The sequence below is a fragment of the Crocuta crocuta genome, unplaced genomic scaffold (assembly GCF_008692635.1).
Source record: "Crocuta crocuta isolate KB4526 unplaced genomic scaffold, BGI_CrCroc_1.0 scaffold13, whole genome shotgun sequence".
NCBI classification, from domain to species: Eukaryota; Metazoa; Chordata; class Mammalia; order Carnivora; family Hyaenidae; genus Crocuta; species Crocuta crocuta.
The window spans coordinates 7,994,362-8,015,557 of record NW_027530007.1 but is presented as its reverse complement, the minus strand read 5'-3'; the positions used below and the strand labels follow the sequence as shown (position 1 = coordinate 8,015,557).

Genomic DNA, 21,196 nt, shown 5'->3' with positions numbered 1-21,196 from the left:
CGGGGACGTCTGCTCCTCCTCCTCGGGTCCTCGCTTGGCACTGGGGCTTGTCTGTAGGATTTGGGTAGGAGAGCGTCGGTATGAGGAGTTAGGTTGCCCAAGGTGATCTCTGGAAATACTACAAATTACGGCCACAAAAGTCGGAAGTTCTCCAGGCCGACTTTGCGCCCCCGAGAGTGCTCCCGAGCCGGCGATCGCGCAGCCCACAGCCGCCCGCGCCGGTGAACGTTCTTCGGGGCGCTCCCTCAAGTCCCGAGAGGAGAGCGGCCTGTGAGCCCCGGAAGTTTTCCCCGGGCTCGCTCTTCTCAGAGGGGCTGGGCTGTCCGTGGGCCTGCGGGGTCGAACCCCCCGTGGGAGAGGAGCGCCCGGGGCGGCCGAGTCCCAGATCCTGCTCGGCGCAGGGGGTGACCTCGGCCAGGTGCGCTGTGGTCAGGGCCAGGTGCCCACGTCCAAGAAGGGCACGCCCAGGGGAGGGAGGAGCGCTGGCCGAGGAATGCGGTTTAGCCGAGGAGGAGCAGGTGACGTCTGGAAGGGCATTTGAGCGGAGGGAACGGCACCAGAGATTGTGGCGAAACTCTCGTGCCTCGGACCTAGGAGGAATGAGGGAGGAGGGCCCAGTGTCCCCCTCCCCGCCCAGTGCCTGGCGGGATGTAATCCTGTAAGGGCCACTCTTGCTGTTTGAGGAGTGTGGGCTCTGCGGCAGGGAAGGGTCCCAGAACTGGGCACAGAGTTGTGTGCAGCTTCAGGCATGACCCTCGTGGTCTCTCCTTGGAAGGGTTTTGTTAAAGTGCTTTTTCCTTTGTTTTATTTGTGACTGAGCGTTAAACAGTAAACTTACTGTTATGGAACTGGTCCTTTTAGGTGATGGCCCAGCAGTGGGCCAGACAACGTTCTCCCCTGAAGAAGCTCGCATTCTTATAAGACACAGAAATAAAGAGGAAGAAAATTAGTAAATGGTTGTTAGGTAGAATAAAAACCAGGTGACATGAGTGACTTTGGGGATTGTTGATCGGAAGGGCCTCTCCAAAGAGGTGGCCTTCAGCCTGAGCAGGGGAAGAGGCATGTGGACAGAGAAGCCGGTGTGAGGCTGGCCCTAACCCAGAATCAGGGCTGGCCCGTCTGGCGGAGGCTCCCTCTCTGCCAGGCCCTGAGGGCCGACACGGCCAACTGCCCTCCCTGAGAGAAGCCTTTGGGGAGGGGGCCGAGGTGCCGTCGCCCCCTTTCACACGTCAGCATGAAGTGTTGCTCAGGGTCTACCGCTAGAAGGTGACAGAATCCTCTAAAAGTTTAGTTCCTTAATGTTGCCATGATGGTGACTTTCATGGAGACGTGGGGAGTGGCGTGAGGCTGTGCCACTGGCCAGACAGTCAGAAGTTGGCTGACGTGTGTCGGAAGGTTTTCCGCTCTGTCCTCTCGTGTTAGTGCGAGCTCCCAGGGCCCGCCAGGCACGTCCCCGCCCACGTTGCTCTTCCCGCCTCAGTTTGGGTAAAGGCGTTCTGGTGCAGAATAGTTTGGTCACAGACACGAGAAAGAAGGGGACGTTTGTGAGGATCATAGGACAGGCACGTTACTGATGTAGCTTTCTGCTGGTCTGGCTCTGGCCTCAACAGGGAGGCCAGCCGTGGGAGAGTCTCTCCGTTGAACGTACACCCGCACCTCCCGAAGAGATGGGCCTGGCTTCAGGCATGTAATTGTACTTCCTGCATCTCCCGTGAGAGCAAAGGGCATTTCTGGGGCTCCTCCTTGACACTTGAGGCCTCTACCCATTTTTCTGCCCGCTCCAGGAACTAGTGCTGTGGGATCGCAGCACTAACGTTGATGCAGACTCGTTTGGGAGGGTGCCGTGCATAGGTTTGGGGGCAGCGCTGAGCTCTGGCCGGGCATCTCCATCAGCACCTTGGATGGAGAACCCGAGGTCAGGCAGAGCTGCTCCTGACCTTGGGCAAGTGGCTTAAACTATTTGAGACTCAGTGAGACGGGACTGATAAGCCACTTCAGGTGGTTATCCGGGTTCTCATCAGTTGATTCTCCTTGTGGAACCCATGACGGGTGGAACCCAGAGGCAGGAGCCAGGGGGGTCCCTTCGCTTACAGACGGGGGGCTGGGCACAGGCCGGGGCTCCCTCCCTGGGAATCATGTGGCATTTCCCTGTTCATGGAGTGGAGGGCCAGGACGTGCACGGCCGGCTGCCGGTGCCCTGGGAAGCAGCCTGAACGGGGAGCAGGGAAGGGCCGGGAGAAGACGGGGTACCGAGGGGAGCCCTAGGAATGGAGCAGGGGAGGGAGGCGTGGGTGCAGCGGCCCCAGGGAAGCTGTGTCCACACGACTCCATGGTCAGCAAGGGCGGCTCCCAGGGGCCAGCGGGAGGAGCGCGGCCCAGGTGATATTAGCAGAAACAGAGGTCTACCCTGTGCTGTCCTGCGTGTCACGTGCCAGCTGGCTCTCCGCCAGGGCCTCTGCTGTGTCTTTCTCCTGGACAGCCCATGGTGGAGACACCCAGAAGGAAGAAACCGTGCATGCTGAGAAAATGTGCTTGGTGTTATTGATAGAAATGGGGTAAAATGATGAAATCCTCGAGCGCTTCTTGTTTAACTTGAAGTCTTTTGTGTGTCTTTCTCAGGTACAGAATGTCTGAAGGGGACAGCGTGGGAGAGTCTGTCCACGGGAAGCCTTCTGTGGTGTACAGATTCTTCACCAGACTCGGGCAGGTCGGTTCCTCTGTAGTTGGAGCGGAGATCGAACGGGCTGCCTGGGGTTCCTGCCGGCCGAGTGTGCTGGCCGATCGCGCACCCAGGAAGAGGGGCGGACCCGCCCCCAGCCCCCCTGCCCAGCTGCGCTGCGCTGCCAGCTGCTTCTGTCTTCCGTGCCTCTGTAAAGGGCTGTGCGGTGGTTTAGGCCTGGGGGCCACGTATGCTTGTTTTGTGTGCTTTTCCCCGACTGCTTTTACAAAGACGAAAACACTTCTTAGCTCCCAAGTGGCACGGCTGTGCCCTTACCATCCTCTCTCCTGTCCACCCACCTCCCCATCCACTTGGCCAGGGGCCCTCAGGCCCCCTCACCCAGCTCTGCCCTTGTTTTGTGGGCTGTGCGGAGGCCTGCAGTGGTCAGCGGTGCCTGCAGCCACACGCCCACACTGGGTCCAGAGGTCTGACTCGGTGAACGGGTGCACATACTGATGTTTTGGCTTAGAATGAAAAATATATGTGTTTTCGTATAGGTNGAGGGCACTTGTTGGGATGAGCGCTGGGTGTTCTATGGAAACCAACTTGACAATAAACTATCTAAGAAAAAATATGTGTTTTTAAAATTAAAAAGCATTTGGAAAATTTCATAATTACTGAAGGCAGGTGATTTTTATTTTTATGAATGATTGAAATTTTTCATACAAAATTAACAATTGAAAAATTAAACTTAATTTCAGAATGAAAATTAGTGCACATACGTCTGCTAATTACCCGTGCGTGCACACGCATGTACAGCTAGAACCAAGGGCTCCTTCCGGAAGCTCCATTGCTTCGGTGCCCACACCGCCGGGGTCAGCCTGTGGCTGACTGGTCCGAGAGCAGCCACAAGGTCTGCCCGGGGCTGCTGGGCAGGGCTGAGGCCAGCTTGGGGCGGCCGGAGGGGGGAAGGGGGGCGCTTGGGACCGTGTAAGGTGCACACACTCCCAGCGCTCTTGGGTGAAGTTAGGTGTGGTCACAACAACTGCTGAGGCTGCTGCTCCAGGACCGTCTGCTAAGAGGGAGCGTCTAGAGTGTGTGCTGACAGGCTGGACCTGCCCCGGGAGTGACTGCAGTTGTGGGTTAGTCGTAGTCCCTGCTCAGTGCTGGACACTTAAAAGGTCCGCAGCCGAACGCCCACAGGAAGTGTGCTTTGCAGCAGGTGTCCCGGGGGCTGCACAGTGCATGTGAACTCTTGTCTTTCTAGATCTATCAGTCCTGGCTAGACAAGTCCACACCTTACACGGCTGTGCGATGGGTGGTGACGCTGGGCCTGAGCTTCGTGTACATGATTCGAGTCTACCTGCTGCAGGTGGGTGTGGCCGGCTCCCCGGGGCCCGGGTGTGGGGGGCTGGTTTTCCTAGGTCTTTGGGGGAAGAGGTTTTGCCGTGAAGGAAACCACCTCTAATAAGTCAATTTTCAGTTAAGGACTAAGTGTAAGAAAAATTCTGGCGACTGTATTATAAAACAGGATTGTCCGCAGTTCACCCTAGGTTTGTCATACCCTGTGGTGAGAGTTCCCAGGACAGTCTTGACGTCCACCTAGGGCCTGGTGACACCCCACTGGCCTGGCCTGGACAGCGGACCCTCTGGTGTCCTCCAACCCTGCCTTGGGACTCCCGCTGTGCGAGACCCTGGGATGACCAAACCTTCTGGACCAGCCACCTCGTTCCCTGAACATCCCGAGGGCTTAGCTGTTTCTCTGTCACCTTTCATGAGGCCGAGGAGAGTATGGGTAGTTGAATCTGAGACCTAGTGACCGGAGGTGGGTTTGAGGCCGTTTCTTCAGCTCAGGTGATGTCCCCAGACATCCCCTTTGCCGTGTGATCTCCAGTGCCCCCTGGTTCCTAGACGTGAAGTCCCTGGAGGCCGTGGGTGGAAGGGATTTGATGTTCCCTTACATCTGGAGGCCGGCAGGGTGCACGCCTTGTCCAGAGCCTTTTCTCCTCTGTAGCTGGGGAAGGTTTTCTTCTTTTAAAGCAGATGCCTTCGTTCCAGATGTTTCCCAGGATATAGGAGGGCACGGGCCCGCTGGTCAACACACTTGTGTCCCGGGCTCCACGTGTGTCTAATGCTGTGGGAAATTCTCACTTGAACTGAGCGTAGACTCTTGTGCGTTGGCCGTGCGTGTTTCCTGTACGTGAGCCTGACACCATTCAGCAAGGGGGCCGTGGGGCCGTTCCGTGGTCCCCGTGGCTGGACTGCACGGCTGGTTTAAAGTTGGTGTCGAGTTTACTGTCATTGTCTGTAGGGTTGTTGTTTGAGTGGGAACTTGGTCCATTCCGTAGCAGACAGAACGACCCAGAGGCCTTGATGTAGCAGTGCTGGCGGGACGGGTGCACCTCGCGCAGGCTCACCTTTCTGTCTTCTGAACCGAGTTCGCACCTGCTTCGGCATCGCTCAGCCGTGGTGCCGCAGGTCAGAGCGGCGTCAGCGGTAGACTGCTGGCATCCACATCTAGCCTGTAGTTTGCACGTCTAGACTGGAAAAATATTAAGGCAGAAAGATTTCATCTTGTTTGCATGCAAATTTTTTAGGCTTTTAGAATCAACACGGCGTGTGTTGGTCTCATCAGGTACGCTTGGCGCAGTGCGTATGTCACGGGTTGTGCCGGCCTCTCCATGTATTTGCATCTCCCGGGTGGGTTTGGCCACCCTGAGTCTCATTCTTGACTTCCTCATTTTCCGGTTCTAGATTTCTTCTGGGCAAAGATTATTAGCACCTGTGACCAGTGCGGCGTGCTGTGAGGGGCCCACTGGAGGGAATGGTGGCCAGCACGTCCTGAGTGACAGCTCAGGCCCCGGGCTCTGGTTCAGGCAGTGTTGGCGAGGCGGGGCCTGGCCCAGGCGTGCCCACCAGCGCCACTCGGTGCCCGGTCCATGCCCGCCCGGGGCTGTGGCGCAGCTCAGGCGTGTGGCTTTGTGAAATTGTCCTCTGCTGCGTTCCTGATGTGGGGGCTGGTAGCTTCAGGCACCACGTGCGAACAGCTCCAGCCTTGGAGGAGTTCTCCGTTTGTGCCGTCCATGGTCACGCTCACCAGGTCTTTGAGATACACTGTCGTCATGGGTGCCCGCTGTGCCTCTCTGTCTCTTGTTGCTATCTCCTCCTGTAAGTTAGCTGTGAATACTTAGAAGTTCAGTTAAGACGGGGTCAGACGTTCCCGGTGCGCCAGGCGGGCCGGTCCGGGGGCGGGTGTTGAGGCGTGCCACTGACCGTGCCTCCTTCCTTCTCCTGCAGGGCTGGTACATCGTGACCTACGCCTTGGGGATCTACCACCTCAATCTTTTCATAGCTTTTCTTTCTCCGAAAGTGGATCCTTCCTTGATGGAAGACTCAGGTAGGATAGAGGCCGTCCGCTAGGTTGTTTGTTGGGAGAGTTGTGGGTTTGTGTACTTCACAGATTGCCTCGTTTTCTCTAGAAACCTTTGAAATCTAAACTTCTGACACCGTCATTTTGCTGTTTAAATGTATGTAGAACCCTGGTGATGACAAATCTGTGTGTAGAGCGAGGTCTTACACCTTTGCAAGCACGTGGGCCAGGTGCTCCGTTCTGTAGACGAGGGAGGGGAGGCGCAGCGTTGTGGGGCTTGTTGGAGGCCACGTGGCGGAGTGCACGGGGGCAGGGGTGGCACTCACAGCCAGCCTCTCAGAGTCCTGCTACACTCAATGGGTAGGTCCCCTTCCTGGGAAACAGGAAGTTTCCACGGGCAGCTTGCTGGGACCAGCGGAGGCCACTGGGATCCTGACCACTGATGGTTGGGCCCCGTTGAGGGTAGCGCTTTCTGATTTCCCGGATGATGGGTTGAAAAGTTCTCATCTCATGCTGCTCCTGGCCATCCCTGGGCCAGGTCAGGGGGCCACGTCCACACCTGACTGGTTGGCCTGGGAGGGGGGCACACAGACAGATGGGGGTCCTCACTCTGCCAGCATGTCTGGTGCCACTGTTGTAAAAACTTAGACGCAGCTGCCTGCTCACATAATCCTCCTCGTGATGGCAGATGCGCACTTCCTGAGTACTAGACGTTTTCTCCAGAATGTTCACATTGTGATCAGAAGCCTGTGCCTTTTTTCTCTGGGCTGTTTAATGAAAACAGTAAAGGAAATAGCACTTGGTTTGTGGTCATTTGGGGGAATTAGGAGGTGACTGAGAGACCTTGTAGGCCTCAGTTTCCCCCTGTGTAGCTGGGCAGGGTGGGTGGGGCAGCCTGACTGCTCATGGTTGGTGAGGAGGGCAGCTTCCTGAGCAGCCTTTTGCCAGGCACATCCCCTGTGGGCTCCGCTGGCGCGTGCCTGGCCACCAGGAGGCGCTGCAGCATTCATGCAGTTGTTTAAGCCGGGCAGGCGTTCGTTCTAAAACATTCTGGGGCTGCCTGTGGCTCAGTCGGTTGAGTGTGTTTGACTCTTGATTTCAGCTCAGGTCATGATCCCAGGGTGGTGGAATCGAGCCCCTCATCAGGCTCTGTGCCGAGCATGGAGCCTACTTAAGATATTCTCTCTTTCTCTCCCTCCCCTCCCCTCACCCCCTCCCCACACCTCTCCCACTTGAGCGCATGTTCTTCTCTCTCTGCAGTGAATTGCTATTTTTTATTTTTTATGTGTGTGAAGGGGAGAGAGTGTGCATATGCACATGTGCCTAAGTGGGGGAGGGGCAGACAGAATCTCAAGCAGAACGCACGCTCTGCGCAGAGCCATGTGGGTCTCGATCCCATGACCCTGCGATCATCCTGGGATCGTGACCTGAGCTGAAATAGAGTCGGACACTCAGCCGGCTGAACCAGCCAGGCGCCCTATGGTGAATTGATATCTAAGTCAGCTGAAGATTCATGTTGTGTTTGGTTAACTCACGTAAATCTGTTGTCTCACACGTCAGTCCTGCTCGATCAGAAGCTTTAGGGAGAAGCTCATAAATGCAGTGTTGGGGACAGACGGAGGAGACACGTGCCCTGTCTCACTGACATTCTCCCTTTCAGATGACGGCCCCTCGTTACCAACCAAACAGAATGAGGAGTTCCGGCCTTTTATTCGAAGGCTTCCAGAGTTTAAGTTTTGGTGAGTGTCCTTAGGGTAGTTGAGAAAGAGACTTGTCCTCCGTGTGACGGGGCTGAGAATAGAGGTTCTGGCTCTATTGGCCGTGGACGCTTCTTAGAGAAACGAGACATTCATTGTGCGGTTTGGACACTGACTCGTAGGGGGTGCTGTGCTCAGCGGGGCGTGGGGGCGGGTCACAGGGGCCTCTGTGGGACAGCCCGGTGCCGGGGGGCTTTCCTGGTTGCCAGTTCGCACCAGTGCTCCTTGAAACGAGCAAAAGAGAAGCTGCTTCGGGCCAGAGGGTCCCGGGCATGTTGCAGCCGCGGGGTCAGGAGGGAGATGTGCTTCTTCGAACTGCACCCCTGCTCGTGCCGTGCTTGGGATGGGACCTGGCTTGTCCCCGCAGACCTCCCGTAGGCGGTGATATCTGTGCGTTGTTGCACAAGGAGGGGTGTGAAAGGTGGACAGGTGACCCCCCCACAGCATTAGGGCAGTGACCTCGTCCGTATTTGTAGGAGCAAAAACCCAAGGGGAATAAGCTGCCACCCTTTACTTTGCATCCCAGATGCATGTGGGGGACTCGGAGGCTCCTCTGCAGTCCACCTGCTGCGGGGGGTGGGGGGTTACTGAAGCGAGGACACTGCCAGGGAGGAGCAGGTTGTGGGCGGGATGGCCCTGCAGGCCCCCAGGGAAGTCTGCCTTTGTCCTGCAACAAAGGGAGACCCAGGTAGGCCTGAATCGGTAGGCAGGGCCCTGAGCTGGAGGCAGCGGCCGGGACCCCCTCCTCGCCGCACAGCCCAGGGCGTCCACGCGGCAGACACGAGCCCTCCGAGGTGTCCTGGAGCTGTTGGCCGGAGTGGCGAGGTTTCGTACCCCGTGTGATTTTGGAAGAAAACAGGACTCTCAAGGGACCGAGGAAGTGGGTGCCTGGTCGCATGCTGTGCGCTCCGGGGAGGATGCGCCGTGCCACTGCTGCCCCGAGTAGGGATGCGGCCGTGGCCCTCGGTGGCCGGGGGCCGCCAGCGGCACTGACCACCTCCCCTGCTTTAAGGCACGCGGCAACCAAGGGCATCCTCGTGGCCATGGCCTGCACCTTCTTTGAGGCTTTCAATGTCCCGGTGTTCTGGCCCATCCTGGTGATGTACTTCATCATGCTTTTCTGCATCACCATGAAGAGGCAGATCAAGGTGAGCGCGGGCGGCACCGGGAGGTGCTGACGGAGGGCCCCGCCTGGGTCTTCTCTGTACACGAGTGTCCTGAAGCTTCGGCAGGTTTGCAGCAGGGACAGGGCACAGCCCCTTCGCATCAAGGTGGCCACACAGACCTGCCCCACAGTCTAGCTGTTAGCAGGCAGCTCTTCGGGGGCCGGTGGGAAAGGCCCTCAGTTCAGCCGCGCTGTCCTCTCCGGCGTGACGTCCCCGGGGGCTCGGAGCCCAGGCCCTGCTGGACAGTCACGGTGTGTCACGCTGACGGTACCTCAAACACATCCCAGGGCAGCCTGTCCCCCCGCGTCCCCACCCCCACCCCCGGGTGTGGGCAGGGTCCAGGCACCTCCCATCCTGGGGCCCCAGCCCAGCCCCAGCCCTTCCTGCATGTACGGGGTTTTAAAAACCTTTCCCCCACTCTCGGGATTTCCAGGGAGCTCGGTGGGCTCGGGGGGCCCGGCGGGGGCAGGAGAGTCTTGCCAGGTCGCTGTGGGGGAGGGGACTAGAGGCCTGTTGGGTGCTGGTTTCGTTGCCCTGTGTGTAGAGAAGAGCAGGATTCAGATTTGGAGAGGGCTCGTCGCGAACGAAGCCGTTGTAAACTGCACCTGTTTGTCCGCAGCACATGATAAAGTACCGGTACATCCCGTTCACGCACGGCAAGAGGACCTACAAGGGGAAGGAGGACGCGGGCAAGACGTTTGCGAGCTAGGTGCTCAGGCGGCCCCACCGGAGGCCCGGGACGGTTCTGCGCCGCCGTAGCCACGCCTTCTTCCGCCACATAAAGTAGTTGATTTCGAGGGAGTCGAATTTTCTTTTTAAAAAGGAGCTTCAATTATTTGTAACTGAAACATCAGGTTCTTGAAGAAACTGACATTTAAACCAAATTGCATTGATTTATTTTTCAGTGACATTCAGGTGTTCTAAAGGATGGAATTCTAGTAAACTGCAGGCTGGGGGGAGGGGAGGGGCAGGGAGTCGCGGTCGTGGTGCGGCCCTGGTGCGGCCCTGGAACAGACCTGCACGGGAGGAGCCAGCTCTCGCCCCCGCCGCCACGTCGCCCAGCCGGAGGATGAGGCTAACCTGATTCCTGCGCTTTGGAAGAACATTTGAAAGGTGACTTTCAAGGAACTCTGGGGTTCTAATGCCAGTTTCCCAGTTTCATCTCACCAGAGATGTTTGAAGTTGGTCTCTATCATAATGACTCAAAACTCTGTTCTTAACTACCGTGATTGCTTTTGAGGGCCTGGAATTATAAATATATATATTATATTTTAATTGTTTGGAATTATTTTGACACATTTCTTTGATACCTGAAGAGTTGTTTGTTTTTGATTAATTTAAAGTTGATCTCATGCAGCGGCCCCTTTATAGAAACAACTGGCGAGAGCAGACCAATTTGTGGGTTTTAACACACGGCTTCTCACTTTCTATGGGAAAACAGAACTCTGACCCGCATGTCAACTTTTTTGATGTGATAAAAACAATACTCGTAAACATTTTACTAAGTGACTTTTTAATTCCAACTTTATTAAAGACGGTGTCCCCTTTCTCGTGGCGTCTTTATCTGAACACTACAGCGAGCTGGTGCCAAGCAGGCCCGGCCGGGAGCCCCACGGCCGCTGCAGGGGTGAGCAGGGCGGTCCCGGGGGTGCGGGTGCTGGCGTGCAGACCTGCTTCCTGAGGTGCGGGTGCGCAGCTCTGGCCAGCGTCCCATCCATCGAGGGTTTCAGGCACTGATTGTGCTTATTGTCTGGCTTTTCTTTTGCCAATTTTTGGAGAGCTGAAATTGAGCTCCTCTTGATTCTGAGAGGCCAGATTAAGACCTTTTGTGTACATCGTCCGGTATTTTAATCTTGGTATTTAAGTGACTTTTCGAATCCGTACTTTTAACGTGACACTATAGCACCAGAGATGCTCAAACTCCAGATGCTTTCATTCTTCGTACTGTTTTCTAGCAAATGCTCAGGCTCCAAACAGGACAGGAAATTGTTTGCATTTGTTCAGAGCATCGGTAACGGGCCTCAGGGACTTTGGAGCCTCTCGGGCTCCTCCCCATCCAGGGGTCGCAGGGCCTGTTGTGGACCCACGTGTTCCCGAACAACCGTGTGCAGGCCGCTCTCAGAAGCCCACGATGTGAACTCGCACAGGGAACGCGACATCCTGACCGCAGGTTCTGACCCTTCATGGACCTGATTTCCGGTTCACCCTTCTGGCCTTAATTTTCCTACATTCTGCGGGGCTCGTTTCCTAAAGTTTATGGCAAAGTCTTAGCTCTGGCACAAATTAAATACTTTTGAAGGCCTAAAAGTAACAAAACTGTGGCAGGAAGCAGGTGTGAGCAGCCAGCGTGCCCAGCCTCGGGGAGGGCTGAGCTCCGGGCGCCTGTGAGTTAGGTGTTGAGCAGCAGAGAACTTCCCCGCAGCAGCCCTGCACCCGAACTGCAGGCCAACCTCCGCAGAGACACAGACTTCACCTTCTAGGATGGGAAACAAACGAGTGTGTGTGTTAAGGGTACGTGCTGACCTTGGGTAGAGCCTTTCTGCTCTGTGAACGGATGTGCCTGAGCCACAGGTAGCTGCCTCTGGTGACGAGGGCAAGGATTTGGGTCTTTGTGGCTGGTCGTTGAGCCATGTGCTCTGCTCTTCGCCACACTTGCCCGTTCGGGCCAAACCCTCACCACAGGCTCAACACAACCGTTCTCTCAGCACGTGAGCTGAGAAACGACCCGGCTATGCCACGGTGGCGGTGTGGCGTGGCTGGCCCCCCAGCGGGGCTCTGCTGGCCGCCAGCGCCGTGGGCTCGGGGTCCACAGAGCAGGTGGAACCCAAGCTTCAGACCGGCTGTGCCGCCGGCAGATCCAGCCTCTGTCTCCCCAGCTTCTGACAGAGTTGCTACGTGACACGAAGTAAAACTTGAGAATGTAATGTTTCTGTGCGGGTTAACCTCGGGAACGGATAGGGACTGTCCTGACACTGAGGCTCCTGGGCTCCTCTGTCCTCGGGCAGGTTAGCGATAGTGCCGCAGGTAGATGAGCTTCTGGGGAGGGAACTTCTCCCTGCAGAGAGGGCACTCCATCTGCAGGGGAAGCAGAAGGGTCATGCGGGCCGCGCGTGCTCCCACAGCAGGTCTCCTGCAGTGACACATGGCACGTGCACGCGTCTCTCTCAACTTCGGATTAAGATGATTTCAGGGGCACCCCAGGGGTTCCGTCGGTTGAGCGTCTGACTTTGGCTCAGGGCATGATCTCATAGTTTGTGGGTTTGAGTCCCGTGTCAGGCTCTGTGCTGACAGCTCAGAGCCTGGAGCCTGTTTTGGATTCTGTGTCTCCCTCTCTGACCCCCTCCTGCTCATGCTGTGTCTCTCAGAAGTAAAAATAAAAACATTAAAAAAAATTTTTAAAAGAAAAGACGATTTTAAAAACCCACTTTTCTCAGTAGTCACAAACCTGAAGAGAAGGCCTCAACCCTGGGGTAGCGGAGCTGGGGACACTGACCAGGCCAAGGAGACAGCCAGCCTGTCCCATGTGTTGACGGGCCGGGCGAGGGCACACCTGGCTGCCACAGAGGACTGGGTCGGAAGGGCGGCAGTAGCTGCGCTTCCAGAAATGAGTGAGCATGTCCTGTCCAGCTCAGTCCTTGCGGCCCCGCCCCTGAAGGACAGGTCGGATTCCCTTGTCCCCAGGAAGGTCCGCGGACCTCCTGCTAGGTGTCTCTGCCCGGGACCGACCCTGACCGAGACCGTACCTGTGTTCTCGGGGAATCCCTTGAATGGGAGCAGGGGCCCCAAAGTGGAGGCTATGGTACAATCCAGTGGGACCCGCCCAGTAAGGACACTTCACGGGGGGTGGTTCTGAGTCCGCTCCACCCAGGCTGTGAGGCCACGGCCACCGTGAGCCCCGTGCACAGGCTCTAAGCAATGCCCCTTGGCCGATCTGTGGAGGCAGATGTCTCCAGGTAGGAGGAGAACAGGTGTCTAACTGAGCATCACATCCCTTGTTTATCTCACCTGTGTGCGCACCCCCTCCCACCCCCAGGCCGTGGGGGCCCAGGAACCCAAGTCTTCCCTGGAGTCAGCCCAGAGGGAAGAGAGGACGCGGCATTCCCTGCTCTTGGCAGACCCAGACCTTGGCTGGGTAGACCCCACCACCCCGTGGTCTCGCGAGAGTGGGGCAGGCAGCTGTGCATCCTGGGGGCGCCCCCGTGGGCAGTAACAGCAGACATCCACCCACCGGGGAGGGCCGTCCAAGGGGCGTGCGGGGGGCGGGGGGGGGCGCTAGGAGCAGGACCTCGCGGCCCCACAGCTGCCCCGGCACCACCTCAGGCTGCACGGCCGCCGCACCTTGACTCCAGACAGGCCCCGCGTGCGGCGCATCTGGGAGCTTTAAAAGGCTCCCACCCTCTACCCCCCCGGGAGAGGAGGTTTCTGGGACAGGCTTCCTTCCGGATTCCCGGGTGGCCAGTGGCGCCTGCTTGTGGGGCCTGCCTCCCCACTCACGGCTGCGGACCCTGGCACACCCACCTTGGTGTCACACCACTGGGTGATGCACTCCCAGCAGAACAAGTGGCCGCAGGGCGTGGCTGTCGAGTGTCTGCGCTCCTCCAGGCACAGGGTACACAAGGAGTTTCTGGAAGGGGCTTTCTCTTCCACGTGGCTCCTGGGGACGTGGCAGGGAGAGACCGTAATTTAACCTCCAGGGTCCTTGCAGTGCCTGCCCTGATCCACCAGAACGCTAAGTCCCCGGCCACAGCCCTGTCCCGGGGACCGGCTCCCGCACCTGCGGTGAGACAGGGCGCGATGCAGCTTCCACTCCCGCCGCGCGCGCTGCCTCTGCCGGAAGCTGTAGAGCTGCAGGCCCACGGACAAGGCCAAGTGCAGCAAGGAGATGAATCCCAGCAGCCTGTAGCTTTCACGAGCCCTCAGGTCCTCTGCGGATGGGGAGTGCACGCGAAGCTGTCAAGGGTCAGAAAGAACAATCACGTGATCAGTAGACACAGCGCCAAGCCCCGTGGGGGCCAGGACACCCCCTGGCAATAGAGTGCCCAATGGGATGAGGCCAAACCCTGCCCTCCTGGCACACAATACGGGGGGGCCCTCTTGGCTGAGTGAGGAGGGCAGGGGTGCCTTGCAGGGGCTGAGGACCAGGTGGCAGACGATGCAGGAGAGCTCAACGCCTCACGCCCAGCGGGACCAAGCGCCGAGCAGGGCTCCCATATCTGCAGTCACTGGCTGCAGATGGGGATTTGGGGGGTGAAGGGGCACATCCGAGGACCCACACTGCAGAGAAAGCACTTGCAAAGCAGCCGGAGAAGAACCCCAGTGGGCAGGGAAAAGGCACACAGGCAGGTAGTGCTAACCAGCTCCTCTGTCATGTACGCGAAGTTTCCCGCTTTCGGGGAGACACCTGCCCCCTGTGGCCCTGCAGCTACCGATGGGGGCAACTTCCGGCCACACCCCTGAAAAGAAAGCCGGCTGCCCTCCACTCTGGTCTCCCTTCCCTCAGCTGAGAGCCCCCAAGCCAGGCCCCACGCACCCGGGCAGAGGAGAGCTGGGCAGCAGCGCCTGGGGCCCCAGGAGAGCAAAAGGCTTCTGTCTGGGCGGAGCCCGCGTCTCCAGGCGCTTCGCTAGGACTGCTCGGTACACACCCTGGCTGACGCTGGGGCGGTGAGCCATCAGCTCTCGCGAGTGAGCGCGGAGGGCTGAGGCTGGAGAGGAGAGAGCCAGGCACCCAGGGTAGTGTGGCCAAGGGAGGCGAGCAAGGGTGTGGCCAGGGGGCCTGAGGCGAGACTTTCTGGGTGAATCGGGAAACCACGGCACCAGGTAAGGAACAGGATGCGAGGTGGGGCTGACTGGAAGGCCTGGACCAGGGAAGACCCTGCCAGCAACAGGTGTCCCCGCACGTGACCCTCCACCGGGGCAGCTGGGAAGCAGCGGGCATGGACCCAGGAGCCTGGAGCCTCAGGTGGGCCTCAGATTTAACGCAGGGCGGCTCACAAGTGCTGCCTTCAGGGAGACAGATGTGTGCTTCCCTCAGGGCTTCTGGAAATTGGACTTCTAGGACCTTCTGGCAAAACACGACAGGATAAAACCTTGGCTTTTCAGTAGAGGACCTTGGCTCTGACGCTGTGGCTGTTAGCCCACAGAACCCGGGGTGCAAACGGTCCAGAGCACAACAAGCAGGACAGCACCGGCTACTTACGTAAGTGACTCCCGTGAGCCTCTTGGCCAGGTGGTAGAAGGCGCCGTGGATGTAGAACCAGGCAACATGGAGCCGCTGGAGGCAGGCGAGGCTCTGCCTGAGCGCCAGCACGGCCCGCAGGAGCACCCTCTTCTGCTGCTCAGTCAGGGCAGCCACGCGCCGCTGCACCCAGAGCCTCGCTCCGGACCGGCCACGGCCGCCGGATGCCAGGCTGCCCTGCGAGGGCCTGGCGCTGTCGGCATCGGCCTGCAGCTCATGCTCCAGGTGCAGCAGGGCCTTGTCCAGCACGTAGGGCAGGACGGTGTGCAGCGCGACCAGCACGCCACGGCGCAGCCTTGAGGGCACTCGGCTCTGGGACGGGTCCACCTGCACGATGCCAACGTACTCCTCCCCGAGGGTCTGGTAGCCTGCCGGGGTTGGGGGGTGGCGCTGACCCTCATGGGAAACTGAGGCTGGGGCCCGCCGTCCATTTCTCTCTCTCTGCACTGGATCTTGCTATCAGGTCCCTACCTTTCCTCTAAAGGATGGAGCTGCACTGGGGCCCCGCTGCCCTTGCTCTGTGATGGGGCTCAGTGCTGGGACCCCTGTCCGGCCACAGAACTCAGTCCCAAACAGTCCCAATGGCCGCTTGGACAAAGTCTAGGACGAAAGTCCCCAGAAACAAAGGCTGAGAGGACGGCACGGATGTGACCCTGGAACTTTGAGAGGCTCCAGCTGGGGCTCGGGGCCTGGCATCTCCTGCGTGGGAGGGCATCAGGGTCCCTTTCTCCCCTGAGACTGCATCGGGGCCAGGGCCACTGGGAAGCACCTCCGGGCGCTTCTTTGCTGGCAGCTCTGCGACCCCTGCCCCCAGGCTCGGTGTGTCGTGGGCCCCTTGGTCTCAAGGTCCCGCCTGGCCTGTTACCTGCAAGTGTGGTGAGGCCGAAGTAGGCGACGTCCGACAGCAGCTCGATCTCCCTCCTGCACTGCAGCCATCTCTTCGCACCTGAGAGGAGGTCGCGGGGGCGAGGTGGCAAAGTTCAAGTCCAATCCTTCCCGCTCCTCCTGCTGCCAAGGCCCAGCCCCCCCTCCCCAGGGCCGAGTCTGTCCTAAGCCACCGCCCTCCCTGTCCTGGCCTCCCCGCTACGCACTCAGCCCCGTGTCTCCTACCTCTGGGCCGCCGCGAATCCCGAGAACCTCCCGCGCCGGCCGCCGGCCGCTCTGGGACCCACGGGGCTTACTGTTCTCGAGCCCGGACGGGCCACAAGGACAGGCGGCGGAGCAGGGCAACTCAGAACACAAGCCGGGCCCGCCGTCCAGCATCAACCCCAGCCCCCCACGCTGCTGGCTGTGACCTCAGACAAGTTACAAGAAGTCTGTGGAACCCCAGTTTCCCTCTGGAGAAAGGGGAACACCGACCGAGTCCCGCCTGGAAACGGCGTTTAGAGAGCCAAACGGGTGGCGTTTGTGAAGCACCGAGAACGTTCCTCGACACAAGACATGTCAAAGTGAAGTGCCACCCGTTTCTTCCGCTCGCCCTCTCCCCTCCCAGAACCCCCGGCCGCGAATCTGCACTGGTGTCCGAGCGTCCCCCCTGGCGTCGCCCTCAGCCCGGGGCTCCCTCTCCCCAGAAGCTTGCGCCAGTGCCTGGGCCTCACCCCCGGCCCCAAGCAGGGCCTCACCCGCCAAGCTGTGCAGGGCGCCGCCCGCCGCGCTCCGCAGCCCGCCGCGGTAGTAGTCGTCCTTCTGCGCCGCGCGAACCACCTCCGGGGGGCCGGCGGCGGCAGGTGCCATGACCGCGGGACGCGCGGCTCTGGGGCCCCGCGTGGCCACGCCCACGCGGGCGGTGCCTGATGACGCAAGCGCGTGGCGCAGGCCTTTTGCGTCTAACGCGGAGGGCGGGGCTGACTGCTGCCCGGGCGCGTCGGAGCCGTGAGGGCGGCGTCGTGCGGATGCGGGAACGACGCTTGNTCGAGGTGAGGAGGACGAGACAGGCACCGCTCCGCCTCCGCCAAGCGCCGACCCTTGACCCTCGCCAGCCGCCCTGCTCACAGAGGGGACGGCGCTGGGAGAGCCCCAGCTGGACCCGGCTGCGGGAGGGGAAAGGGAGAGAGAGGCGGGGGAGGGGNGCCCGGCAGAAGAGGGCAGGGGGGCCGCTTGTCCTGTCGGCACTGAGGAGAGTGCCTGGCTCCGGGGCTGGGGAGCCACCAAGTTTAGTGACTTTGTCCTGGAGGGCGTGGGGCGGGCGGCCCTGCCCTCGCCTCTGCTCCTATCTCCAGGGCTACCGCCCACCGACCTGCAGCCGGGCTGCGGCGGGGCTGTGGCTCTGGGCCAGTCTCCGCGCTAACGGGGTTGGGGGGGCCCCAGCTGTGTGCAGGCCCTTCTTAGAAGGAAGGCGCGACCTGGGTGGTTCCCATAGTTCTTTCTGCTAGTGAAGCCCCGTGTCCTTCTGGAGCCGAGCCCCTGCCCGGGTCCCCGGGTCCCGGAGCCGGGCGCTGCCCGAGGCTTCGGCCGGCATCCCCGGTGGACCCGTCAGCAGAGGCCCGAGCGGAAGACCCTGCCTTCACGAAGTTCTGACCGGCTGCGGCTAACAGGCTGAACTGCTCGGCCCCTTCCTGGCCCCCACGACGCCCGGGCCTGTGGGTTTGCGCAGACGCACGCGGTGTCCACCCGCGGCACGCTGGGCCTGGGTTTGTCCCTCCCTGCTGCGCCCTGCCCACCAGCGGGCCCTGCTCACAACGCACTTTCCCTTTTTCTTTTGCTCAGCCCCACTGCTGGGCAGGGCGAGGCCAGAAACCGTGTGGCCGAGTGTGGGTTGTTCTGGGCAGGTGGGGGCCTAGGTCAACCCCGGTTCAGATCTCAGTTCACCCCCTGGTGCCTGCCCCCCCCCCAACCAAGAGGACTTCAGGTTGGGGTCAGACTGCGGAAGGCCGGCAGGTGGCGCCGTCGGCCCATCTGCTCTACCAGGTCAAGGGGCAGAATTTTAGGGGATTAGGGAGTTTCACCCCAAAGAGTGAACCTGGATCAGGATACAAAGATGTGGCAGAGTGGTCTCTGATCTCACCTTGGGAAGGAAGGTGAAGAGCAGTGTGGACTTCAGGGACGTGGCCGCCTGGGCCGGGCTTGAGGTGGTTGAGTCCAGCTGCCTGGAGGCGNTTTGTGTTCAGTGGAAGCTGAGGCCCGGGCCCCGCTGATCAGGAGCCTTGCTGGGCTGGTCTCTGACTCGACCTGCCGTGACTTCAGCAGGTCCCTGCTCACCTACAGAGAGCTTTCACACGCTTTCCGCCTTAACTGCCCAGGCCTCCATTTTCTAACTCTGTGAAATGGGAACACTGATAGAATTAGCTGGTATTTATTAAGAGCCCACTGTGCCAGTGCATGAGTCTCCTGGATCCCAGGCTGTCCTTTGAGCAGGAGTGTGATTCCCAGCCCTCAGCGTCCCGTGTCCCTCCTCCGGGGTGCTTGCCCTGGACCCTCTCTCTCCCATGTCCCTCCTCTGGGGTGCTCGCCCCAGCTCCTCTCTGAGCCCTGCTGCACACCTCAGCCCGCGTCTCCCCCCTCATCTCCCCCCCAGCACCACCCCGCAGCCCAGTGGGCAAGCCAGTGGTCAGCTGCCAGCTTGTCTGTGTCCCTCTGCTTCGTCCAGGAGGCTGGCCGCAGCTGGCATAGCCTTCCTGCTGGGGCGGCTGCTGTAGCATCCAGCCCGGCACCCGCGGGTGCTCAGGAAATCAGTGCCCGGAGGACGGGAGGAAGGAAAAACCAGGTGGGCTGGCTTATTGCTCCAATCCTAAGACGCTCTCACCATGTGACTCCCTCCCCTGAGTCCCCAGGGCTCAGGGTCCTCCCGTTGGTTGGATACCAGGTGGGGTGCACCCTGTCCTGGGATTGGAAAGGGGGCTATTCCTGGGCAGATGCCCACCCCGGGGACAGGAGGTTGGGGACACAGATGCCACACGCCTGGGTGCTGGGTCTGCGTCCCTGAGTGGGCAGGTGCCCTGGGGGTGGAGAGCAGAGGTGGGCGCTGCTGCTTTCGTGGGAGCGGTTCCCGGACGAACCCGGAGGGCAGGTTCCTCTACCCCGTGGCCGCCTGGAGGCCCAGGAATGCCCCTCCCTCCACCGGGAGCGTGGGTGTGCGGTGGACACAGGCAGAGTGGACGTGGGGTGGGGGCAGCCTGGGGAGGGGACGGGGGCCCAGGGTGCAGACCCCGCCAGGCCCTCGAGCGGAGACCTCCTTCAGCCACGTGGTGGTCCCAGAGCACTGGCCGCCAGGGGGCTCGTTACTGGGCTCCAGACGAGGGGCGGGAGTGCAGAGCCCGGGCTGGGGGGCTTGGGCTTAGTCTGGGAGGTCGCGTCAGGGGTTCCGGGGCCCGGGCGAGTGGCTGGGTGCTCGTGCGTCTCTGTGCTCTGGGACTGTCTGGGCAGAGCTGTGTGTCTGATGCAGTAGAGTCCATCCGGGGTCCTGGGCTTGGGCCCGTGGTTAGGGTTTTAAGGGAGCCAGGACACGAGTCTGCATTTGGGGGGCTGAGGAAGGTAGGGGCTACCACTCACGTGGCAGAGCTGAGATCAAAGCTCAGAGAGACTGTGCCTTGGTCAAAGCAGGCACCTGGGGAACCCCAGGTCTGTCTGGCCCCACATCTGTACACTAGTGGTTAGCGTGGCGGGTGCTCCCGTGGACGGAGGGCCTGAGTGTGTCCAGGTCCTCCCGCAGGTGGGGAGCAGGGGGGACCCCGGGCCCACTGGAGGCCAGTGGTCAGGAGCCGAGGCCCCAGCAACGGGTTCTGGGTATTTCTGCTCCTCTACACGCTCACTGTTGTGGCTCATTTATCAGACAGGTGTGACCTACCAAAACGTGTCACCAAAGGCCAGGGCCGAGTGGGGACCCAATGGGGTGCAAGTTGCCCATTGGATTTGGTAGCTCTGGGCATGTGGTGGGGATGTGCACCCTTAGAGGTCAGCGCCGCGTCCCAGCCTCACCGCCCCCTGCAGCTCCGGACTCTTCTCTCCCTGCTCCAGAGCCTTCAGAGGCTCCCCAGCACCCGGAGGAGAGAGTTCTAGGTCTGACCTCAGCCGTGGAGGTCCCTCCGAATGTTGCGAGCACCTTGAGACACGGGGGTGTGGGAACACAGGTGCCCTGTTGGGTGACCACCGGCCCCACCCGTGAGGCCGTCTGCAGGGACCGTCTTGTCCAGGACTGTCCTGTGACTCAGTCACAGTGTCACTCGTCTCCCACCGCACTCCATGTGTCTCCCCAGCCGTCATCCCTGTTCACGGTCTCTTATGACGGCCGGGGGACTGCTTTGCTGCCTGCTTCCGTACGACGTGAGCCGTGTGAGCGCGGCCCCCCCAGGGGTCAGTGCGCCGTTCCCCGTTCCAGAAGGGGCTTCACAGGTTTTCCTGAGCAAACACAGAAAGGGATGAATGACCCCCATTTCGGTGATGAGGGCAGGAGGGGTGCCCCCAAACAGCTGCCCTTGGGATGGAGGCCGGCAGGTCCCTGGAACCTTCTCCCGGGCCCTCCCGCCCCTTGCTCTGTGGCCGGGCCGCAGAGCAGACCTTCCCAGGCGGCATGGGGCGCCCTCCGGTGAAGAGGAGCCTGGTGGGCAGGACTCGCGAGGTCTCTGCTGGAGATGGTGCCCCAGGTGCCTGCGGAACAGCGCCGCCGTGTCCCCGGGCTGGCCGCGGGGGTGGCGGCCGTGGTGGGTGTGGGTGCAACTCCAGCCCCCTTGGCCCTGGGCCCCTGCCTGGGACCACCGGGCAGGGGAGGGGAGCCCCCTCCGGGCAGGGGAGGGGAGCTGGAGGGGCCTTCAGTGGAGGCGAGGCCGGGGGGCTCCAGACCTCCCACCGTCCTTACCCAGGCAGTCGCGCTTTGTGCTGGGGGCGCGGGTGGCCTGCGTGCAAGCCTCCAGCCCTGTCCCCTGGGTCGGTGTAGAACCCTATGGGCAGTGCTGAAAGCCTTGGGGACCCCAGGGGAGTGCAGCGCAGAGCACAGGGCGGGCCAGGGGATGGCCGGGGCCCCCAGCCTCGGGCAGGGCAGCTTCCCCCCTCCCCCCCCCAGCCTGTTTCCTCCCC

The 21,196-nt window shown here is 60.5% G+C and overlaps 2 protein-coding genes across 2 annotated transcripts; one reads left to right on the top strand and one right to left on the bottom strand.

Moving 5' to 3' along the window:
• The first annotated feature begins 2,619 nt into the window (after window positions 1-2,619).
• Window positions 2,620-10,500, top strand: RER1 (retention in endoplasmic reticulum sorting receptor 1). Its single transcript, XM_077763894.1, has 6 exons — window positions 2,620-2,707; window positions 3,927-4,031; window positions 5,957-6,056; window positions 7,690-7,768; window positions 8,799-8,934; window positions 9,572-10,500. The coding sequence occupies exons 1-6, from the start codon at window positions 2,627-2,629 to the stop codon at window positions 9,659-9,661; spliced, it is 591 nt and encodes a 196-aa protein (XP_077620020.1). The 5' UTR covers window positions 2,620-2,626; the 3' UTR covers window positions 9,662-10,500.
• On the bottom strand, window positions 10,459-16,959 carry PEX10 (peroxisomal biogenesis factor 10). The gene is made up of 6 exons (XM_077763893.1): window positions 16,810-16,959; window positions 16,053-16,133; window positions 15,149-15,555; window positions 13,727-13,902; window positions 13,471-13,606; window positions 10,459-12,027 (listed from the first exon to the last, which is right to left on the bottom strand). The coding sequence occupies exons 1-6, from the start codon at window positions 16,919-16,921 to the stop codon at window positions 11,959-11,961; spliced, it is 981 nt and encodes a 326-aa protein (XP_077620019.1). The 5' UTR covers window positions 16,922-16,959; the 3' UTR covers window positions 10,459-11,958.
• Window positions 16,960-21,196: the final 4,237 nt, after the last annotated feature.